This window comes from Manacus candei, unplaced genomic scaffold (genome assembly GCF_025592945.1).
Source record: "Manacus candei isolate 608988 ecotype Guabito, Panama unplaced genomic scaffold, ASM2559294v1 h1tg000023l, whole genome shotgun sequence".
Taxonomy (NCBI): domain Eukaryota; kingdom Metazoa; phylum Chordata; class Aves; order Passeriformes; family Pipridae; genus Manacus; species Manacus candei.
In genome coordinates this window covers 6,240,123-6,257,997 of record NW_026138071.1, presented here as the reverse complement: position 1 = coordinate 6,257,997, position 17,875 = coordinate 6,240,123, and the positions used below count along the sequence as shown (strand labels likewise).

Here is a 17,875-nt window from a genome sequence, read left to right as displayed (position 1 = left end):
CACATTCTCTGGTGCTGAGAGGACACAAGGACAGTAATTCAGATTACCTGCTAGTTCAGCTTTGAGACCTTCTGTAGCACAGACCTCTTAGACCCCCCTAATCCAGCCAGATGCCTACTGAGGAGTGGGAGCTTCCACGCACATGAGTACAGAATCAGTGATTTGCCATTCGAATAAGAAGCCCAAAATTAAAAGCTTGCCCTCAAGTCATCTACCATTTCTGGCACAAACTCTAAATGAGCATACAAGTGCAGAAACCTTAGAAAGGAACTAAAACCAGGTCAAATATAAATTAACACTTACTGAAAAACGGGTGCATTAACTCTAATAAAAAAAAAACAAACCCACACTGCTTAAAATTTCCTATCAGGAATGAAAATTCTCTTAAGTTTTTTTTGAAATTTTTATGCTTTGCTGTCAAAGTAATTTGTGGACTTTTCAGTAAGTTTGTTTGGGCTCATCATGTTTCTTCTAAATCTGGCAATGCTACTTTTCAGGAAATATCATAAATTTATATTAGGAGTACAGAATATTGAAATCGTTTTAGATTTTAAATCTTTTATAAGTATCAATAACGTATTTTTAAAAATGAACCTTAAAGAATAGCATGGTTGAAAACAAGGGAAATTATCTCAATACGAAATCTTTTTTTTTTCGCATCATAGGAAAAAAATTCAAGTAAAGGAAGGGCACAGTCATGATACAGGTTTCACCTACCTATAGAATTAAGTTAGATCTAGCAGCGAGATTAAGCAAATTTCTGATTTAGAACCCCGACTAATGCAGAGAACAGTGTCTAAAATCTCAGCAATATCTTTAATTAACTATAAAGAGGTAACTTCTATGTTGCAGATTATATGAAAGACAGTAAGAACAAAATTCAACCACTGAACTCCAATTCTGTTTTCTTCAGATCCTCAGGCTTGCTTTTTAGAGTTCTAAACACCGGGAAAGAATTCTGTCCTAAAATATCCAAGACTGACAGAAACCTATGCTAACATATGCTTAAAGGCAGAGAAAGTTGTCTTTATAATCTCTAGCAGAGACTCAAATGTACAAGTAGACAGTATTTCAGTCATGTTTCAGCTAGAAACCCTCCTTTAATCAGGAATTCTGCATATTCACTATAATAGACTTAGAGAATTAATACTCCCCCTTCATAATCAGATTTGTAAAAATATGCTTACAGAGGTAATATTGCCTTCAGCAAGTTTTAGGATGCTAAAGCCCTCTTCCTCATCTTCAGTTTTTGGCTTCTTAAGGCGGGGTTCATCTTCGCTGCTGCAAATGAGAAGGACAAAACTGAATATAAACACTTGAAGTAAATTGTCCTGCCTACTAACTAGGGAGTCAGTAAATTAATGAAATATGCACTGAACTAACTGTAACTTCATTACACAACTGTTCCAAAACCAACACTAAACCATGCCTCATTTTTCCCCATAGACTGCACAAAGCAGACAGTAGAAACAGAGATCAAACTTTATCTTAGCGTAAAGCAAAGGCATCACTTGTTGAAGGTATGAGATTATTCGTGCTTATTTCAGGTGTAAATTTACTTATACACACCTTCACCTTTTTAAATACAAAATACCTCCAATCACTTTATTTGGAACCTGTATGTTGAGTTAACCTTAATAATTTACACTATATATACATGACATTTGGTGTTCTCACCAGACTTGTTTTAAACATGAAATGGCAATGAAAATATAACATTTAAGTAAGCAATTAGTTTACTCTTCAGTCACTACCTGCTAGTTCTTGTCTTGGAATTTATAGGTAATACAAACCTGTTTACACAGTGGCTTTTGAGTCTAACAACCCCTATTCTTCATCAGCACATGACAGCTTTATAAGATTCCACTTACAGTCATCAAAATCTGCTAGACAAGCCCCAATTAAGCACATCACAACTCTCTTATGACATTTTAAGCTACATCTCAAAATGCTTTCAAAAGGACTATTTGTTATTTTTAAAAAGCTAATTGTGATTTTAGGCTTCTTTCTCGCTTTGTCCTTACAGATAACATATACCAAAGTGTACGTTCATGTTAGGAACTTAACTGTAACATGGAACATATTAAACTTTAGAGCACATCTTGGCAACAGGAGAAAAATCCAGATAATCACAAAAGGGGAAGAAAATCAGATACTACATTCTGTGTCACATAATGTGACAGGCTACTGATACAGAAAAATTGATTTTAGTTTAAGAATGACTGAAAGCTACTCAGCTATCAAAACAGCAGGATTTGTGTTCAAGCAATCTCAAAACAAAGTAACAAGTTTTTATGAAAAATTCTACTACTGTAGGGAAAAACAGAAACTGCTTGAGGACACAGGGACAAAGCCAGAGATCCTGGACAAGGTGCCACTTTCTATTCTACAAGGTTAGAACTGATTGCAAAAATTACATTGCACGTTACAGAAGCAATCAACTATTGGAAAGAACTTGTACAGTCTTCCTTTTTGCTTTCTGTAGCACACTCCTCCCCTACTTTATAATCAGTGTCTATCTCACTTTGTTTCTGTAGTCTTCTCATCCTTTACTTTATTTTGTCACTACCGAAATGAAATCCCTTCTCCTCAGCAACTCCTGTCATTCAGCATAACCTTACTTATCACTCCAGGAGGAATGATGACTTTAGTTATGCCTCAGGACAAGGATAGGATACCCTGCTTCATTCTCAACTCCGCTGACTTTCTGACTAACCTTGAACAAGTTGTTTGATTGTTTTGAACAGCCTCTGTCTCTCTGTAAAATGGAGAAATTGATACTTATCAACATCAGTGAGTTTAGAACTTCCACTGAAACCAAAAATCTTGTATATTGACGTGGTTTGATAGAAAGTGCAAAGAACAATGAAAACTCTCTTTTAGAATATTTTTCTCCAAAAGGTGTGTGGCAATCAACTGGAATGTCCTGAAACCTTTTTCTTCCTGCGTTATTTTTACTGATTCAAAATGCTTTGGGATTGTAGGAAGGAGAAAATAAATGATGACGCTACATTTAACTGCCTAGGACCAGATCTACAGTTGTCATTAATCAGTGCAGCACAGCAGAAACTAATGAATCCATACCCATTTATACCAGCCAAGGATCTGACATTTAGAATATGCACTGATTAGCGGTATTTTTAAACTGTAAAACGTGCAATTACTATTTGACAAAAATTAATAAAATACAAGATTAATTTAAAACACCCACTTCTACATTAATATAGAAGCTTCTCACATGCTGCAAAGCTGGATGAGGTAATAGCCTCTCCACAGCCAACCTAAGAAGGAAAAAGTAAAATGCTTTCTTTTTTACTGGATTTTTTTTAACTAGAGAGCTTAGTAAAAGTGATACAAATGAATGCTGAATACTGAAATCTGTATTAAGGTATGATGTCTACAATTATGCTGCCTTAGTCTCATTAGACCTTAAAAATTAAGCAGAGAAGAATCTGGTTAATATGATGACAGGGGACACAGATCAGTTTTAGGAAACAAAAATAATGGTCAAGAGATCTTCTAGCCAACTTTTTCACAATACTTCAGCGTGAACTGCCTATATATGATAGTTTTAATAAGCTGAATCTCATAGAATACAGAATTTAGAATCACAGAATGGTTTGGTTTGGAAGGGAACTTAAGTATTACCTCATTCCAACCCCCTGCCATGGGCAGGGACACCTTCCACTAGACCAGGTTGCTCAGAGCTTCATCCAACCTGGTCTTGAACACCTCCAGGGATGAGGCATCCACAGCTTCTCTGGGCAACCTGTGCCAGTGCGCAGTTGCAGAGTGACGTACTTGTCTTTATCAAGTGAATATCACTCAACTTTTCCCCAAACACAGAACAAAACCATACAGTTAGCACTACTGTTGTAGCAATGACAATACTAATGCTCCCATTCATTACTACAGCAATACCATTTTTATTTGCAATGTTTTAAAATCTTATTACCATTCATTCTTCTGTTAATAGTTGAGTCTGTATTCTTTCACTGCCTTTACAGATTTTTTTAAAAATCATTTTAATGCCCTACAATTTCTATCTCAATTACTCTCAATTAATCTCAATTTCATAGCTGCTTTTATCATCTCTCTAAAGAAAAACAGTTTTTAAGCAAAATAGATTTCCTTCTTCCTTGTCAAATAGATGCTTTTGGGAAGATATATTTTTAAGCAACTACCATGAATAGGTCACTGCTTCTTGTTTAAATTCTCTCTCTAGCTTGCTTGAACCCAAATTTGCCCCCCTCCTTTCGTTTTTTAAACAAAGGGTTGTATCTCTTTTTAAAATACACATATAAATGTATGTACGTACACACACACAGAGAAACTGGGGCACGGAGTAAGGAAAAGAGAATTTAATCAGTATGAATTCACAGACACGCCAAGGTAACACAGGCACACACTGAAATCAACAACAACAAAAAGTAAGGTGTTTCCCAGTCTGTATGGAGAAATGTGGTCATTAATCTTGAGCAGCAAAGTGAGGAGTCTTATGTCATTTTTTTCCCAAAGATAACTGGGGAAGAGGCTCTAGCCAATCCAAGGTAAAGGATATATGACAGGCAAGCTAAGCAAGAACTCAAAACACCTCAACAACGTTGTTCCTAGTGCTGAAATGATTGAACCAAAAACGACAAAAAGAAGGGAGAAGGAGCTAACTGAGAACACTCCAACATCCCAGGGGCCCCGCTAGTTATATTACAGATTTCAATAAGTTAAGCTCTAAGAAGCAGATTTTGTTTGAGCAAATTGATTTGGCCGGGATGACAGTAGCAATGCAGTAGCAATTCAGCATTTATTCTTCCTATTTGCAGCACAAATAAACTAAACACAGTATATTCAACAACAACAAAAAAATCCTACCTTGAAACTGTTCAAACAATAGGTATTCCAGGAAGAGTCCATAACAGTTTGATTTTTTCCAAGAAAACCACATTAATTGTACAGTTGATAATAATGAAGCTGCTTTTCTTGTAATTGGTATTCAAAATGAAAGCTACAGAATGACCTAAATAAAGCATGCTAAGATGACTCCACTTTATGGCTAATTTAAAGCTTCATGGCATTTATTCTAAACTACATTAGACTCCCTTAGTGCTGTTTGAACTACTTTATAACCACCAGTAGGACAAACTGTCTGATCAGAAGACAGTAAGCAATGCAACAGGTTGCCCAGAGAGGATGCACAGTCACCATCGTTTTCAAGATGGTTTTCAAGACCAGATTGGATGAAGGCCTGTTTAGACCTCACAGGTGATCTTGCTTTGAGCAGCAGGTTGTACAAGAAACCTCCTGAGGTCATTCCAACCTGATGGATTTTGTGATTCTGTGACAGGAAATACAGACATATGGAAGTTACAAACCGGTTGCTGGTGTCTAGCACTGTAACAGTATGACCACCACTATTCACAAAATACTCCAGACACACTGTGGCACCACAATATTCTCCATCCATCAGCACCTTTTCCAGTGTGTAACTCATTGATTTTCTGTTAAAAAGACTCTGAGCCTGCTTCATCCAGCAAAAACAAACTTGAAGTGTAAAAAAAAAAAAGTTTCAAAAAAATCCATAAAACATCTCCAACTTACTTGTCTTTGAAGATGTCTTGAGCAGTCTTCTCTTCTTTTTTCTTGCCAACTTCCTTCAGGGGAAAAAGTGCTTTTACTCTTTCCAGAGGAGCCTGACACCTTTCTTTTACCACAGAGGGTATCTCCAGCATCTCTAAAAGGTGCTGCTCTATTGGCGGCAGTGGCTTGTCAGGGTGAAAAGCCTTATGCTGCAAACACTGCGAGACAAAACAGTTTGAGCAAAGTAAAACTTTTATGTGCTTTTAATATAATGCCCATATGCCTGACATCATATGGTACATGCAAAATATCCTCCATATTAAAGAAACTACTTTTGTATTGCTAGAAAATATTCCAGCTCACGAGTGCATTAAAAGTGATCAGCTGTTTAAGGAGATTAATAGTGATATTAAACAAGAATACTGATGCATATGAGTGTTTCCACACTCACTGGAATGAGTTCTACAAAAATTATTAGGAAAATCCCAGGAAAGAAACAATCATCTGCAATTGTTCATATTTTTAACTTCATACTACCTTTAAAATTCAGTTCTATTCTAGTCATTAGTAGTGACTAGAATAGTCACATAGGAAAGATTTCCACACATTCCAAAATTAGGCAATGAGATATATCTCAACCATGTATTCCAGTTATTGTCACAGTCCATTGTCCCTCAAAGAAAATTTTTCTTCTTAGTAAGTAAAACTTGGTATGCACACAGGAGAAACTTTCACCAGTTTAAGAGCAAATGCAAAGAGAGAATGCTAGATGTGCACAGGTGAGGCACAGAATATATGTGTGTTTAGAACTTAGCTCTGAAAGGAGAAGGGAATGAAGGAGACTGACAAATGTACATCAAAGTTGGAAGAGATGGAAGGAGATACAGAGGAGGTTCTTTCACCAAGTGTGAAGTCAGTGCACACACTCAGGGAGCCAGAGGGCGAGAGACGAGATTAATGAGGAGGGCTACAGAAATTCCATTGTGAAATTTAAAAGCAAAGTAGGTATCTTTACAACTTTGTGAAGTGTGGGATAGCATTAGAGAGGTGTGTGCATTTACAAATATATACACAGATACCAGAGCACGCATACACATACATCGAAACATGTGACGTACATGGGAGAAAAATTTTTTCCACTACCATTGCACTGGGTGCATTAGACACCAGGGTGAAGGTAACTATTCAGTAAACTAGGAATACAGTAGATTTGCTCCCTTGTTGGCTGTCAGGCATGACATTAATTCAAAAAACAAAATCAAAGCAAGTAAAACCCCCTATTCACTTTGAAAAGCTGCCAATAAAGAAAATCCAGACCATATGCTACACATCAATACTAATGTGTTTTCATGCTGCCATTAAGATTCCAATCCATACTAGAGAACATAGTGTCCAAAGGAGGCAACCGTATAAGGCTACCCATTTGGAAACACTTGTAATGATTTAGGGCATAATTATTTTGAAAGAGAGTAAAAATGTTGCTGGAAGCTGCAGTAATGGCTCTTCTGATACAACCCCCCCCAGTATTAAAAAAACATTAGGGAATTGAATTAAACTGACAAAGCAAACAACCTAATTACCCTGTTGTGAACATGTTTTTCAGGCTTTCATATCTGAAATCTTTATGTGTGCAGCTGTAAGAGCTGAGCAAACTGCCACAAATAGCCACAGCCTCCGCTTGTACCTGTTTTTAAAGTAGATGATCTGAGATAGAAGGTACCATCAAAACTCAAGTACTAAATGGAGATTAAGCTAAACAGACAACCTGGGGTTTCTAAACCCACACAGTCCCCCTTGACCTTGCTTTCCCTTCCTTCTGTGCCCAGCAAGAACTATTCCTACCTTCACAGGCTAGAAGGCAACCCACACTATCATTGCCTTCCAGACTCGCTGTTCTATTCACACATGTTGTCACCAATGCACCAGCTCCTCATTGCTCTTCTTAATTTCCTTACATTTACACTTTAGAGACATAGCCAGCTTTCAGGAACAGAGGTCACACTAAGATACTGGTCAACAGATGTAAAAGTAGGCTTTTCACATCATTAATTCCATGATAAGGAATGGCACAAAGGCACGAACAGGCATAAATTTACTGCAAGAAAGCATTCTGCCTTGTTTCCTTTCGAACCACATCTAGGAACATGCTTTTGTAGAACTATATTTTAGCAAATCTATAAATTCTACTGGAATCTGATAGTACTTAAAGCCTTAGAAGATGGGAGAGAGATTCAGCTATCTAAAAGATAAGCATTTAGTCTCTATCAGTTACCTACTCACTCTAAAAAACCACAACTATCATGTACTTTTGATCTCCAAAATAAGAAGGATCAATCACTTGGCCCAAGTTCTTTTTCATAATTATGGAGTAGATCTGGACAACTCAGTTTACACTGCTAGCTGGCTTTTGAGGTTAAACCTGTGTGAACTGAATCCCGACACAAATGTCTTCAGAGTTCAGTTTACACCCAGTTTGTGACGATTTCAAAATGACCTTCCAACAACAATTCAACTAAAGATAAGATTACTTGTGAGGGCTGAAAGCCCTCACAGACATCCATGAGCAACCTCACCTCCCCAGTTGCTCTGGGTTTTGAAAGAGAATATTCACACCACTTATAAACCAGCTTAATCCTCTAAGGTCACTTACCTGTGGTTTAATGAGAGCCATGATGGCACATTCAGATGGAGACTCTGCAACTGGATTCCATGAACTACGAAATGCTACAGGGCACCATCCCAACAAACCTTTCCCCATGTCTGTCTCTGCACAACCACTGCTGAACAACTTGTTTATTTGGTTAGCAAATAAAATGCACTGCATTTCCCAAATATCTTAGGTGCTTCAAATCCCTGTATTTAAGAGGGACAACTTAAACAATAACGTTGGAAGTCTGTCACTACAAAGCTCTGGAAGTTCACTTAGGCTTTTCTGGAAGCAAGGAATAAAAGTTGAAACTCTGGATATAGGATATTCCTCATCTTCCACTCCAGCAAGCAATAACAACTACTTTCCACCCACTCTGTCATTTCCTAATGCCTACCACTACTTCCAGAGATATAATTTAGCTTGATGTTTCTGTTTAAATTCTGGCTCTTGTCACTTATCATTCCAAATATCTTCATGAGGCAACAAAGCAAGGAAATGAAGGAGGAGTTCATCCTTTTCTTCAGAGTTATTTTTCAAAACCATTTATAGGTCCTGTTCAGCCCAATCAATTTACTGGCTATAATCAAAAGATGGTGTATAATTTTTCTTCATAGTTCTTAAGGAACCAGCAGCGGCACTTGGCCTAAGAGCAAAATACTAAAAATCCAGAACATTTTTGCAGCAAAGGAAAGAACAACTTATATGGATTAATAGTAATTTTGTACAAAGACACACAAATGGGGCTGCGCATAGCCAAAAGAAAGCACTAAGAGGACTAGTAATTTAGGGCTTTCTAAACAGCAAGCATTGTGGACAGAAACTGTATCCTACCTTGTACATTCAAACAGTCAATAAATACTTTTTCCATCAATAGCATTCACCCTTACAAAACCCCATTATCCTCTAAGGAAACTGGTGAGCTATGCAGTTACTCTCTTCTAGCAGCACTTGACTCAAATGCTGGGACAACATCATCATACCGTTTCAGAAGACAAACAGCACACCTATAAAATCCTCTCTTTCATTGATAGGTGGCATCCACTAAACCAAAAAAATGCAAAATTGCATCTAGCAATATAACACAGGAAATTCTATCCCCTATGTGTTTCATTTACAAGAAAAGCCATATTTGTTTTGCAACACCCAAGCTTAACAATCCTTCCTAAAATAAGAGTTGTGCAGAGGTCAGTTCATTTTAAGCTCTTGCCCTGCAATAACCTTCTACTGATCAAATCTTGCATTCAGTTGCACACTTGTCTTGTCAATATGACTGGCAGAATTTGAAGAGAACACTGAGTTCTTCAGGTGTCAATCAGAGTAGGATTTGAAGACTGGGCTTACATGTGTTCCTAAAACACACAATGACCTTCAGATCCTTTGGTTCTTTTGACAGTACGAGGTAGCAAGGCTTTGGGAAGTTAAGGTAAGTTTTCTTAACTTAAAAAGTATCTTCTTCCTACTTGTAAACTGAAATAAATAATTCAGAATTGCTGAGATATGATGAACATAGTTGCTATAATACCATTTTTGGTCAATTTTCAAAGAAGAGTCACACATTCAGTATATCTCCATGGTTCTGTATACTACACAATTCTGCAGCTGCATAAATTGCAACATAATTTTCCTTATTTTTAAATTTGCTGTGTCATTTTTTGAACACTTGAATTCCAATGTATAATTAAGTCTCTCATCCTCACAGTTGCAATGAAAGTCTTCATTATATGAAAGGGTGTAAATCAAAATGCAGACAGCTTGATACAATAACTGCAAGAAGTGTAAACCATTCTGCTTGCCCATAAAGTGCATCAGCTTAGACACCCAAATGGAACATTTTAAATGTCAACAATGTTAACCATTTACTACTGAACAAGTTCACCTCAGACTGACCTGGTTTGAAATCACTGCTAGATGCAACAATGCACAGAAAAGTGATAGGACACAGAATGAGAAGCTAAAGAGATCCATGATTTTCAGCTCATTTTTCTCTTTGCCCAAAAGCTGAAGACAGTCTATGTCCACACTGTGATCACTGCAACACAGTCTGAAGATTCAAGTTTTTATTTGTCTAGTCTAAGTGCCTGTGAATATCACTGATGCTGCTGCAGAGACCTCAGCACGAGTATAATTTCTCTTGCTTCCTGGGAACTGGAAATTTTAAAAATAAATCTATGTCAGGGACAACATAAAAGTCACCAGCTACCCCATACTTAAAATGCAGAAGATTTTATAGCTGCATCTTCACAATGCAGATCTTTCCAATGTGAATCAAAGAAAGACAGAAAGATGAAAAGTCTCAACAAAAGAAGTTTTTAAAAAATGTCAAAGAGTTCACCTCACCTGATATAACCTCTGAAAGTGAGGGTTTGGGATTTTGCTGGGCTTAAACAGGTCCTCAAAAGTTTCTCCATCTTCATAAACCAAATTCATAGAATCAATCAATGAGTCAACAGCAGACAACTGATCCACTAAGGTAGCAATTACATACAAAGAAAAATTAAATACACTTCCAGATGGATGCATTTCTTGAAACAATTTATAAATGAAGATTCGGTTCACATGAGATCACAACATGAGAATTTTACCAAGTCATTACACGCCACAGAATACACTGCAGTTTTAGATGTACCAATAAAGACTATGGATAATGGACAGAATAATAAACCCCTGCTGTATTTAAGGACTACAGTGTAAAGTCATAAAGCCTTTTCTTTTTTTCCCCAAGACCTCAATTATTGTTGCCTTTCTGCTTTAATTTTTTTTTTCTTTTTCAAGATGTTTTCATTTGCAACAGAAGGTTTATAGGCCACTTAGAAAATAAGGAGAACAGTTGGTTTGAAAAACTAAATGGCACAATATAAATTTTTAAAGTTATGACTGCAAATTAACACAGTTCGCAATAGCCAACTACCGCTTTGGCAAGACAGGTTTTAAATTTGTTCTTAAACTGCTGGTTACAGGCAAGAAAATAGAAACTGTTTGAGAAACAAACCAGCATGCTATGTATACCCTGATGTGCAGGTGCCCATTCAACGGATCTCATAACAACTGAAAGAAGTAGGAGTGGATTTTAAACTACAACCATTTAGACTCATTGCTATACAAAATTCTCTGAACAGTGAGTGAAGTTTTGTGTGGTTCAATGTCCTATGGTTCTCCAAAGATGCCCTCCATCTGAATCTGGACACCAGTAAGTGCATAGTTTAATAAACAACACGCCACAGAAAATACAGTCTTTGCCTTTGTGCACTATATTAACAGGCCACACTGCAACTGGCTGCAGGACCAAATTTACACCAATGGAGCAGCTGCCTCTGTTCTAATTCTAGCCTGATAATCACACACTGTAGATCCCACAAGGTTTGGCCATTTAGTCTCACAAATTAGTTCAAAGATCAAAGGACACAGAGGAGTAAATCTCAGATCTGTCATACAGATCCTGTGAGACTGATGATCCCACAACCAGAGCCAGAAGTCATTTAACAGAACAGTTTAAAGGACAGCCTGCAAACTTCAAGTCTGCTGAGCTTGCAACTTAAAGTGGCAAAGTTTGTTACACACTTACACTTCAAGATGACATCACCATAAATGATGCCCAAATGGCTGGGGTTTTTTTCCCCAAGGCAAAATAATGACAATAACTTATGTTTTCATTGGATAGCACATCTTAGAAGACGACAAGAAGGTTACTTTTCCAGTTGACCAGCAAATACCTCACCTGTAGGAATGCATTTTTTATTGTTTTTCAAGGATGAAAATATGTACTGTCTTAGGTCTTCCATGTAGGGTAGTTGCACATAGATGAGACACTGAGCAAGAGGAAAGAAGAAACAACTAAGCCTGAAGAAAAACAAATATCTGTATCCCCAGAGTGCCATATCAGGACAATATAAACATAAGAAAAATCTGAAGACCTAATGTTTGTGTGTATTAAAATATTTAAATAAAATATTTACAGAGCAACAGTTTTAATCAGAATAAAACACACCATTATATTTTATAAGATACTGATGGTTGCACTCCTCATTTTTCTACTGGAATAAAGACCTGCGAGACCATCTGATCCCTTTTTCTTGTGCAGAGTTTCAACCAGCCATGCTTTAAATAACCCATATATTGGCGCTTTGGGAGGTTTTATCATAGCTTACTGTGTTTCAAAGTCAAAAGCTGGTTTTGGTTTCTTAACATTCTCTGCCTCATTTTTTCTTTACTGAAATACCTCCTCCAGTTCATGCCACCCTAAAAAATTCCTTTCTATCCTTTATGTTTATACCCTTCAAAAGTCTGAAGATTGTTGTGTCCACCCCCACCTCCGTCACTGCTCAGCCATATACATATTTAGCTCTTTCAATAGTCTCTCGTAACTAAGATCAGTTGAAACATATGCTGCAAAAATTCTGACATACTGTGTTGCTTCTGGGTCTCTCAGAAGGCTCTCTGCAGAAGGGTAAGAGTGAAAAATTACCTCATATGCTTCCTTAATATACGGAAAAGCTACTCCAATCTGTGGGTTGCTCCTTCTATCATAAGCATAGCGCACGATAGCTACCACTTTCAACTCATCCAGTGCACGAACAAGGGCAGAAAAAGCAACTGCTGCATTCTAGGGGGAACAAAGAGAGACAACAGAATCATGCAAGTTCTTATTCATCTGCTGAAATACATCTTTCACAGTGAATTTAAAAGCACTTATTTAGTCAAGACTAGTTCCCATTTCAGCTGTAACTTGAACACAAGCATTTTTCACGTTCAAAAACTGAAGAAGCAGAAAGGTCAAATCTCATCCTGATAGTGGATCCATTCAAAGCTGAGTAAACTTCAGATCCAGCACATTCCACCTTTTTCACCAGAAGAAGAAGAGCTCTCAGAAGTATTACAAGAGGGAGGAAGTCAGACTCTGAAAGGTACTCATTAAAAGCACCACAGTGAGCCTTTTACCTACAATACTTAAAATAATTTGGAGGTCTGTTCTAAATAACACAGGACAGGACACACTGTTGCTCTACAGGAGAATGGACTTAAGCACCAATTTCAGGTTCCACATGCCCTTGCACAAACACAATACCAGTTGCTCATTATTCATGAGATAATGTATTCATTTGGGATCTAATCCAACTTATTTTCATCCTAATGGGCAATGGAACAAGACTTCTGTAAACTGCATTAAAAGTATTTATTAACGCAGAAAGACAGGACAATCTCAAGCGCCACTACTATTCTTTTCCATTCCACAGCAAAATACCTTCAGCATTAAACAGCATTTAAACTTCAGTTCACCTTACCTCATCACCTTTTGCTGCAAAGACCTTCAGAACCTGGTTGCCCATGTAGTAATGCCTCTGGATCTAGATACAAATGGCCAAAAGTTAGCTTGATGTAAAGAAAATGTCACTAATGCAACTGGACCAATTAAATTACAAAACAACTAACATCAAATTTTGTGGCTTCTCACTTGAATAATCACTGTGCACAGAGGTTAAAGCCTTGTATGTTAAAGTTCTGTAAGCCCATATCTCCATTTATCACACAACATGGATATTCAATCATATTGGGCAGGATATTCTTATACCTTCCTTCTGATGGGCAGGAATGAAAGACTGTAGTACCTGCAGCTGTTACCAGTCTGAATAATACTGCAGTAATTCAAAGGTCAGTGTGAAAAACCACAGTAGTTAATACAAGACCCAAACCCAAATGACACCACACCTATGCTATTCATTTTTTCTAGCAGAGATACATCAAAAAGGAGCTGAAAAAAGTCACATCCTTAATTAATAAACCTTCCTTGACAGTAACCTGGAGTATATATAGCTGTGCTGGCAAAGAAGCACTTCTGTTAGCAGACGTTTATTCTGTTCATGAACATGGCTGGCTCAGAAACAAAAAAACAAAAAATAGTTTCATGAAGGGACAGCACTGGCATAGTTGGAGCTACAAAGACTGAGACACAAGCACAGGTACCCTGCAAGAGTGGAAAACTTGTCACAAAGATTGCGCACTACTATGAACACTTGTTAAAATGACCTCTCTCTGTTAAAGAAAAAACTCTTCAAATTACAGTCTCAAAACTAACTTCATTATATTATTATTTTTTTAAAAAAATTTTTTTCATTCATTTCATCTTTTTATTATACCTTCTTTATTTAGCAAATTACTGTAAGTTTGTTGAAGTCAGTGACAACTTGCACCAGAGCAGACCTATTTACTGTTACAGCACGATTCTTCAGCTCAGATTATTCTACCTACAATCATTCTCTGCTTTCTGTCTTTAAAAGCTCAGGAAATTTTATGTTCAGTATAGCATAAATAACTAGATGTGTGTATCACTACACCTTTTTTGTTTGCAAAAAAAAAAATTTCCCTTTGTAACATTTTCAAGTATTATTTCTCAATTTACATGGCACGGCTTATAAATTAAAAATCAAAGTTTAAGCGCCCTCTGATCTTCTTTCCTGAGGGATGTGAATAACTCAGGAAAATAATATGAGGTGGTTCTATTTCTTCTTTAATTATGTATTTGGAGCTGTTCCAGTTTTTCTAGTTAATAATAAATTATCTTTTCTCCTAAGTTTTAAAAAGAAACAATTTTTATAAAACATATAGTTGAATAGTGTCAGTTTTATGATTCCAAACAATAAAATTTAGGAGCCAAAACTTAGTGAAAGCATAGGTCTTGAAAATTCCAGTTTTAGTCAAAAAAGTTCCTGATATCATTATCTATACACTTAAATTTTAATTCCACAATCACACCTGAATAATTTTATTCCACTGAGTTATATGCTTCTACTATTGGTCATAACTACTCACACTCCTAGCACCAGGACCAGAGCACACTTTAGGATATAATTTCTATCCATTATGAAATCCACAGACAAGAAAAGTATATACTAATCAAAAGCAACCAATATTTTGTGCATTGAAAAATAATAAAACCAAATAGTTAATTCTTCGATGCATATTTATGTGAACCAAAAATATTCCTAAAATTGATGGTATTCCTACAGTTATTAACTATGTAGTTGGAGGTATTACTGCACTATCTGACCAATGGTGGGAAAATAAAAACCCACGTGAAATAACAGCTCACTTACAGGAGCATGATTTACCTCATCCGTTTCCCTCTTCGTTTCCATTTTCAATAAAAGTCAGATTTCAAGTCAAAAGAGGAGGCCAGCCTCCAGTGTAAGAAATGAAGATAATAAGACTAAGCTGTAGGCTAATGACGTATGAAGAGATGCAAGAAATTGTCTCATTGAAACACTGGATTCAGACACATTTCCCTTGTTAGATCCAGTTTCTGGTGCAGGATGTAGCAGTTCTCAACACTTCGCTGGCCCTGGCCAATTTAGGGCACGTAAGCTCAAGCCCGACATGTTTCCTCCATCAATTACTTGCAGTACACAAGCTCCTGTGTTCCTTAACAACTAAGTTCTCAAAGTCCTCAAGGAACAATCAGGTTACACTTTCCATTTAGGCTGGCTTTGCATTTCAATAAATCAACATAACTTTCTAGCTTCTCAGTTAATAATATGTTTTTTGACACTGCACTGCAGTAGTCTAAGCACACATCCAGCAACACGCAGGAGTCTCTGTGCCAACTGTACTGTAAAGTAAAAGAATGTTTAGCTACACCTGTTTGGGAGTAAGCTCCCTCGGATACTTTCTATTTCATTAGCATATTTCCTTCCTGGTAAAGGTTATGATTCCTCAGCCTTTATCAAGGGTTCTATTTTGTTCAGGCATTGAGACATGTCAAAGAGCAGGAGGGCTGGGAGCTGTCAAAACAGAAGGCGTAGAGCTGCCCTATGATTTCATTTTAGTTTTGATTGGTGAAGAGAACTGGGTGCAGATAACTCCAAGAAGAGTAAAGTTTCAGTCACCTTGTGCTGAAATATCCAGGAGAAAAAAAGAGAGGGAGCAGCTAACATTCCCAGCAATTACTTGGCACTCACATCTCTGTACTTTCTCCTCATGTGTCCTACTTCAAGAATAGTTTTGTTAAGCCTTTGTCTAAGGCTTTCCTAATTCTTAAGTCCTGGATTTCCTGCAGGAAATCACCTTGTGCTGGCTAACTTTTATTAAGGTACTTGCTCAATGTAAGTTTCTTACAACTGTCAGGTAAAAAGAATAGCAAAGTCACTACCCCAAGTACAGGTAAGTGCATACAAACACCAAGCATCTCATGGAAATACGGAGAGTTTTTGAATGATATTATCTTTGTCTAAGTTCTAAGAAGTCTTCATGACATTTAGGGTTTTTTTTAATGGTAGAAACAAGAAGAAAGTTACGGTTCACAAACTAATCCTTATGAAACTGAGGATGAATGAATGGACTCAGTTCTCACACTTTCTTTAAAAATAATGTTAAGGGAGCAGCATCTTCTGTTAAACAGAAGCCACACTCGTGGCTGGACAAAGCCAAAAAGGCTGCTGCATGAGCTGAACAGAAGACAGACCATGTTCTGCTGCAGGTCTGACATCAGCATTTAAGTTTGTGAGATGAAATGACACCACAATAGCTCAGTCTTCACTTTGCAGAGATCTGAGTTCAGTGGCTCTGGCTTCATGTGAGGGTCCAATAGCCACATTTTTGAGCTTCGTTCCTTCACAAGACCACATACTGCTTACATGTACTAGACTCAGCAAGTAAGTCACCCCTGCATACCTGACTGTAAATGCCCAATTCCAAGTACTGAAACCCAGTACAATACCTTGACTTTAGTGAATTCAAACCAAAATTGATTGCACTGAATAATCCAGGAAGTTGAATAGGAAGAAATTTAGTACCATACCTGAGACGATCTAGTGAATCCCAAAACAGAAAAACATTTTCCTTCTGTTTTGTATTTCATTTGCTCTTCATCTTCCTTGGAAAAAGGAACTATATCGCTCCCATACCGAAAACCTGGAGAACAAGAGAAGAGCATCTGGTAAGCATATGGGCCTATGATTTTAAACACCAAAATTAGCTCTCTGAATATTTTAACAATGCATTCATGCCCCACAGCTACGTTCCACACATGCTCATCAAATTACTTTCCCTGTTAACAAAAAACACACACACCCATATATGCATTATGTACTTCATGAACAGCAGTTGCACTCCTTGTACATCATTTTATGTAACACAAGCACCCTCAGAGAGCAGGAAAGAAAATAAGGGAACCACACATCTTGCCCAAAGTTATCCTCACAGAATAGATTTCAGTAAACAGATTGCAACACTCCCTGCAAGTATAATATGAAAAACTTCAAACATACCACAAATCATACCACAGGAGATGACACCTGAAAAGATTCAGGGAATAAAATGTATTAACACTGGAAGCAAAATACACCCTCACACAATGGAAAACCAAATCACTCTTGTATGCAGAACTGGTCTTTCTATACATTTCCGTGTTTTACTTCCCATGCCTTACATCACAGGCGTATCTCCACTAAGCAGGAAGCTGTAATTTCTCAGAGGTATCATCTGTTCCAACTGCTTATTCCCCTACCTCAAGCTCCAATAACCTCACTGTAACATCATCACTTTATTGTACTGCCACAGACTAGGGATGATATATCCTCAGGTGCGAGGAAAGCAGAAGGAACAGAGGTAAATCCCTGGAGGAAAAACCTACAAGCAGATATATTTTCCTGCAAACTGAAA

At 37.2% G+C, this 17,875-nt stretch overlaps 1 protein-coding gene across 5 annotated transcripts in view; it reads right to left on the bottom strand.

Moving 5' to 3' along the window:
• Window positions 1-17,875, bottom strand: part of XRCC5 (X-ray repair cross complementing 5) — a 50,484-nt gene that overhangs the window by 17,232 nt on the left and 15,377 nt on the right. For all 5 annotated transcript variants that reach the window (XM_051786926.1, XM_051786929.1, XM_051786928.1 and 2 more), the window contains 7 exons: window positions 17,013-17,125; window positions 13,504-13,566; window positions 12,687-12,824; window positions 11,940-12,030; window positions 10,562-10,689; window positions 5,596-5,792; window positions 1,188-1,281 (listed from right to left, as the gene is read on the bottom strand). In XM_051786926.1, coding sequence (XP_051642886.1) covers window positions 1,188-1,281; window positions 5,596-5,792; window positions 10,562-10,689; window positions 11,940-12,030; window positions 12,687-12,824; window positions 13,504-13,566; window positions 17,013-17,125 — 824 coding nt within the window. The remainder of the gene's footprint in view (window positions 1-1,187; window positions 1,282-5,595; window positions 5,793-10,561; window positions 10,690-11,939; window positions 12,031-12,686; window positions 12,825-13,503; window positions 13,567-17,012; window positions 17,126-17,875) is intronic.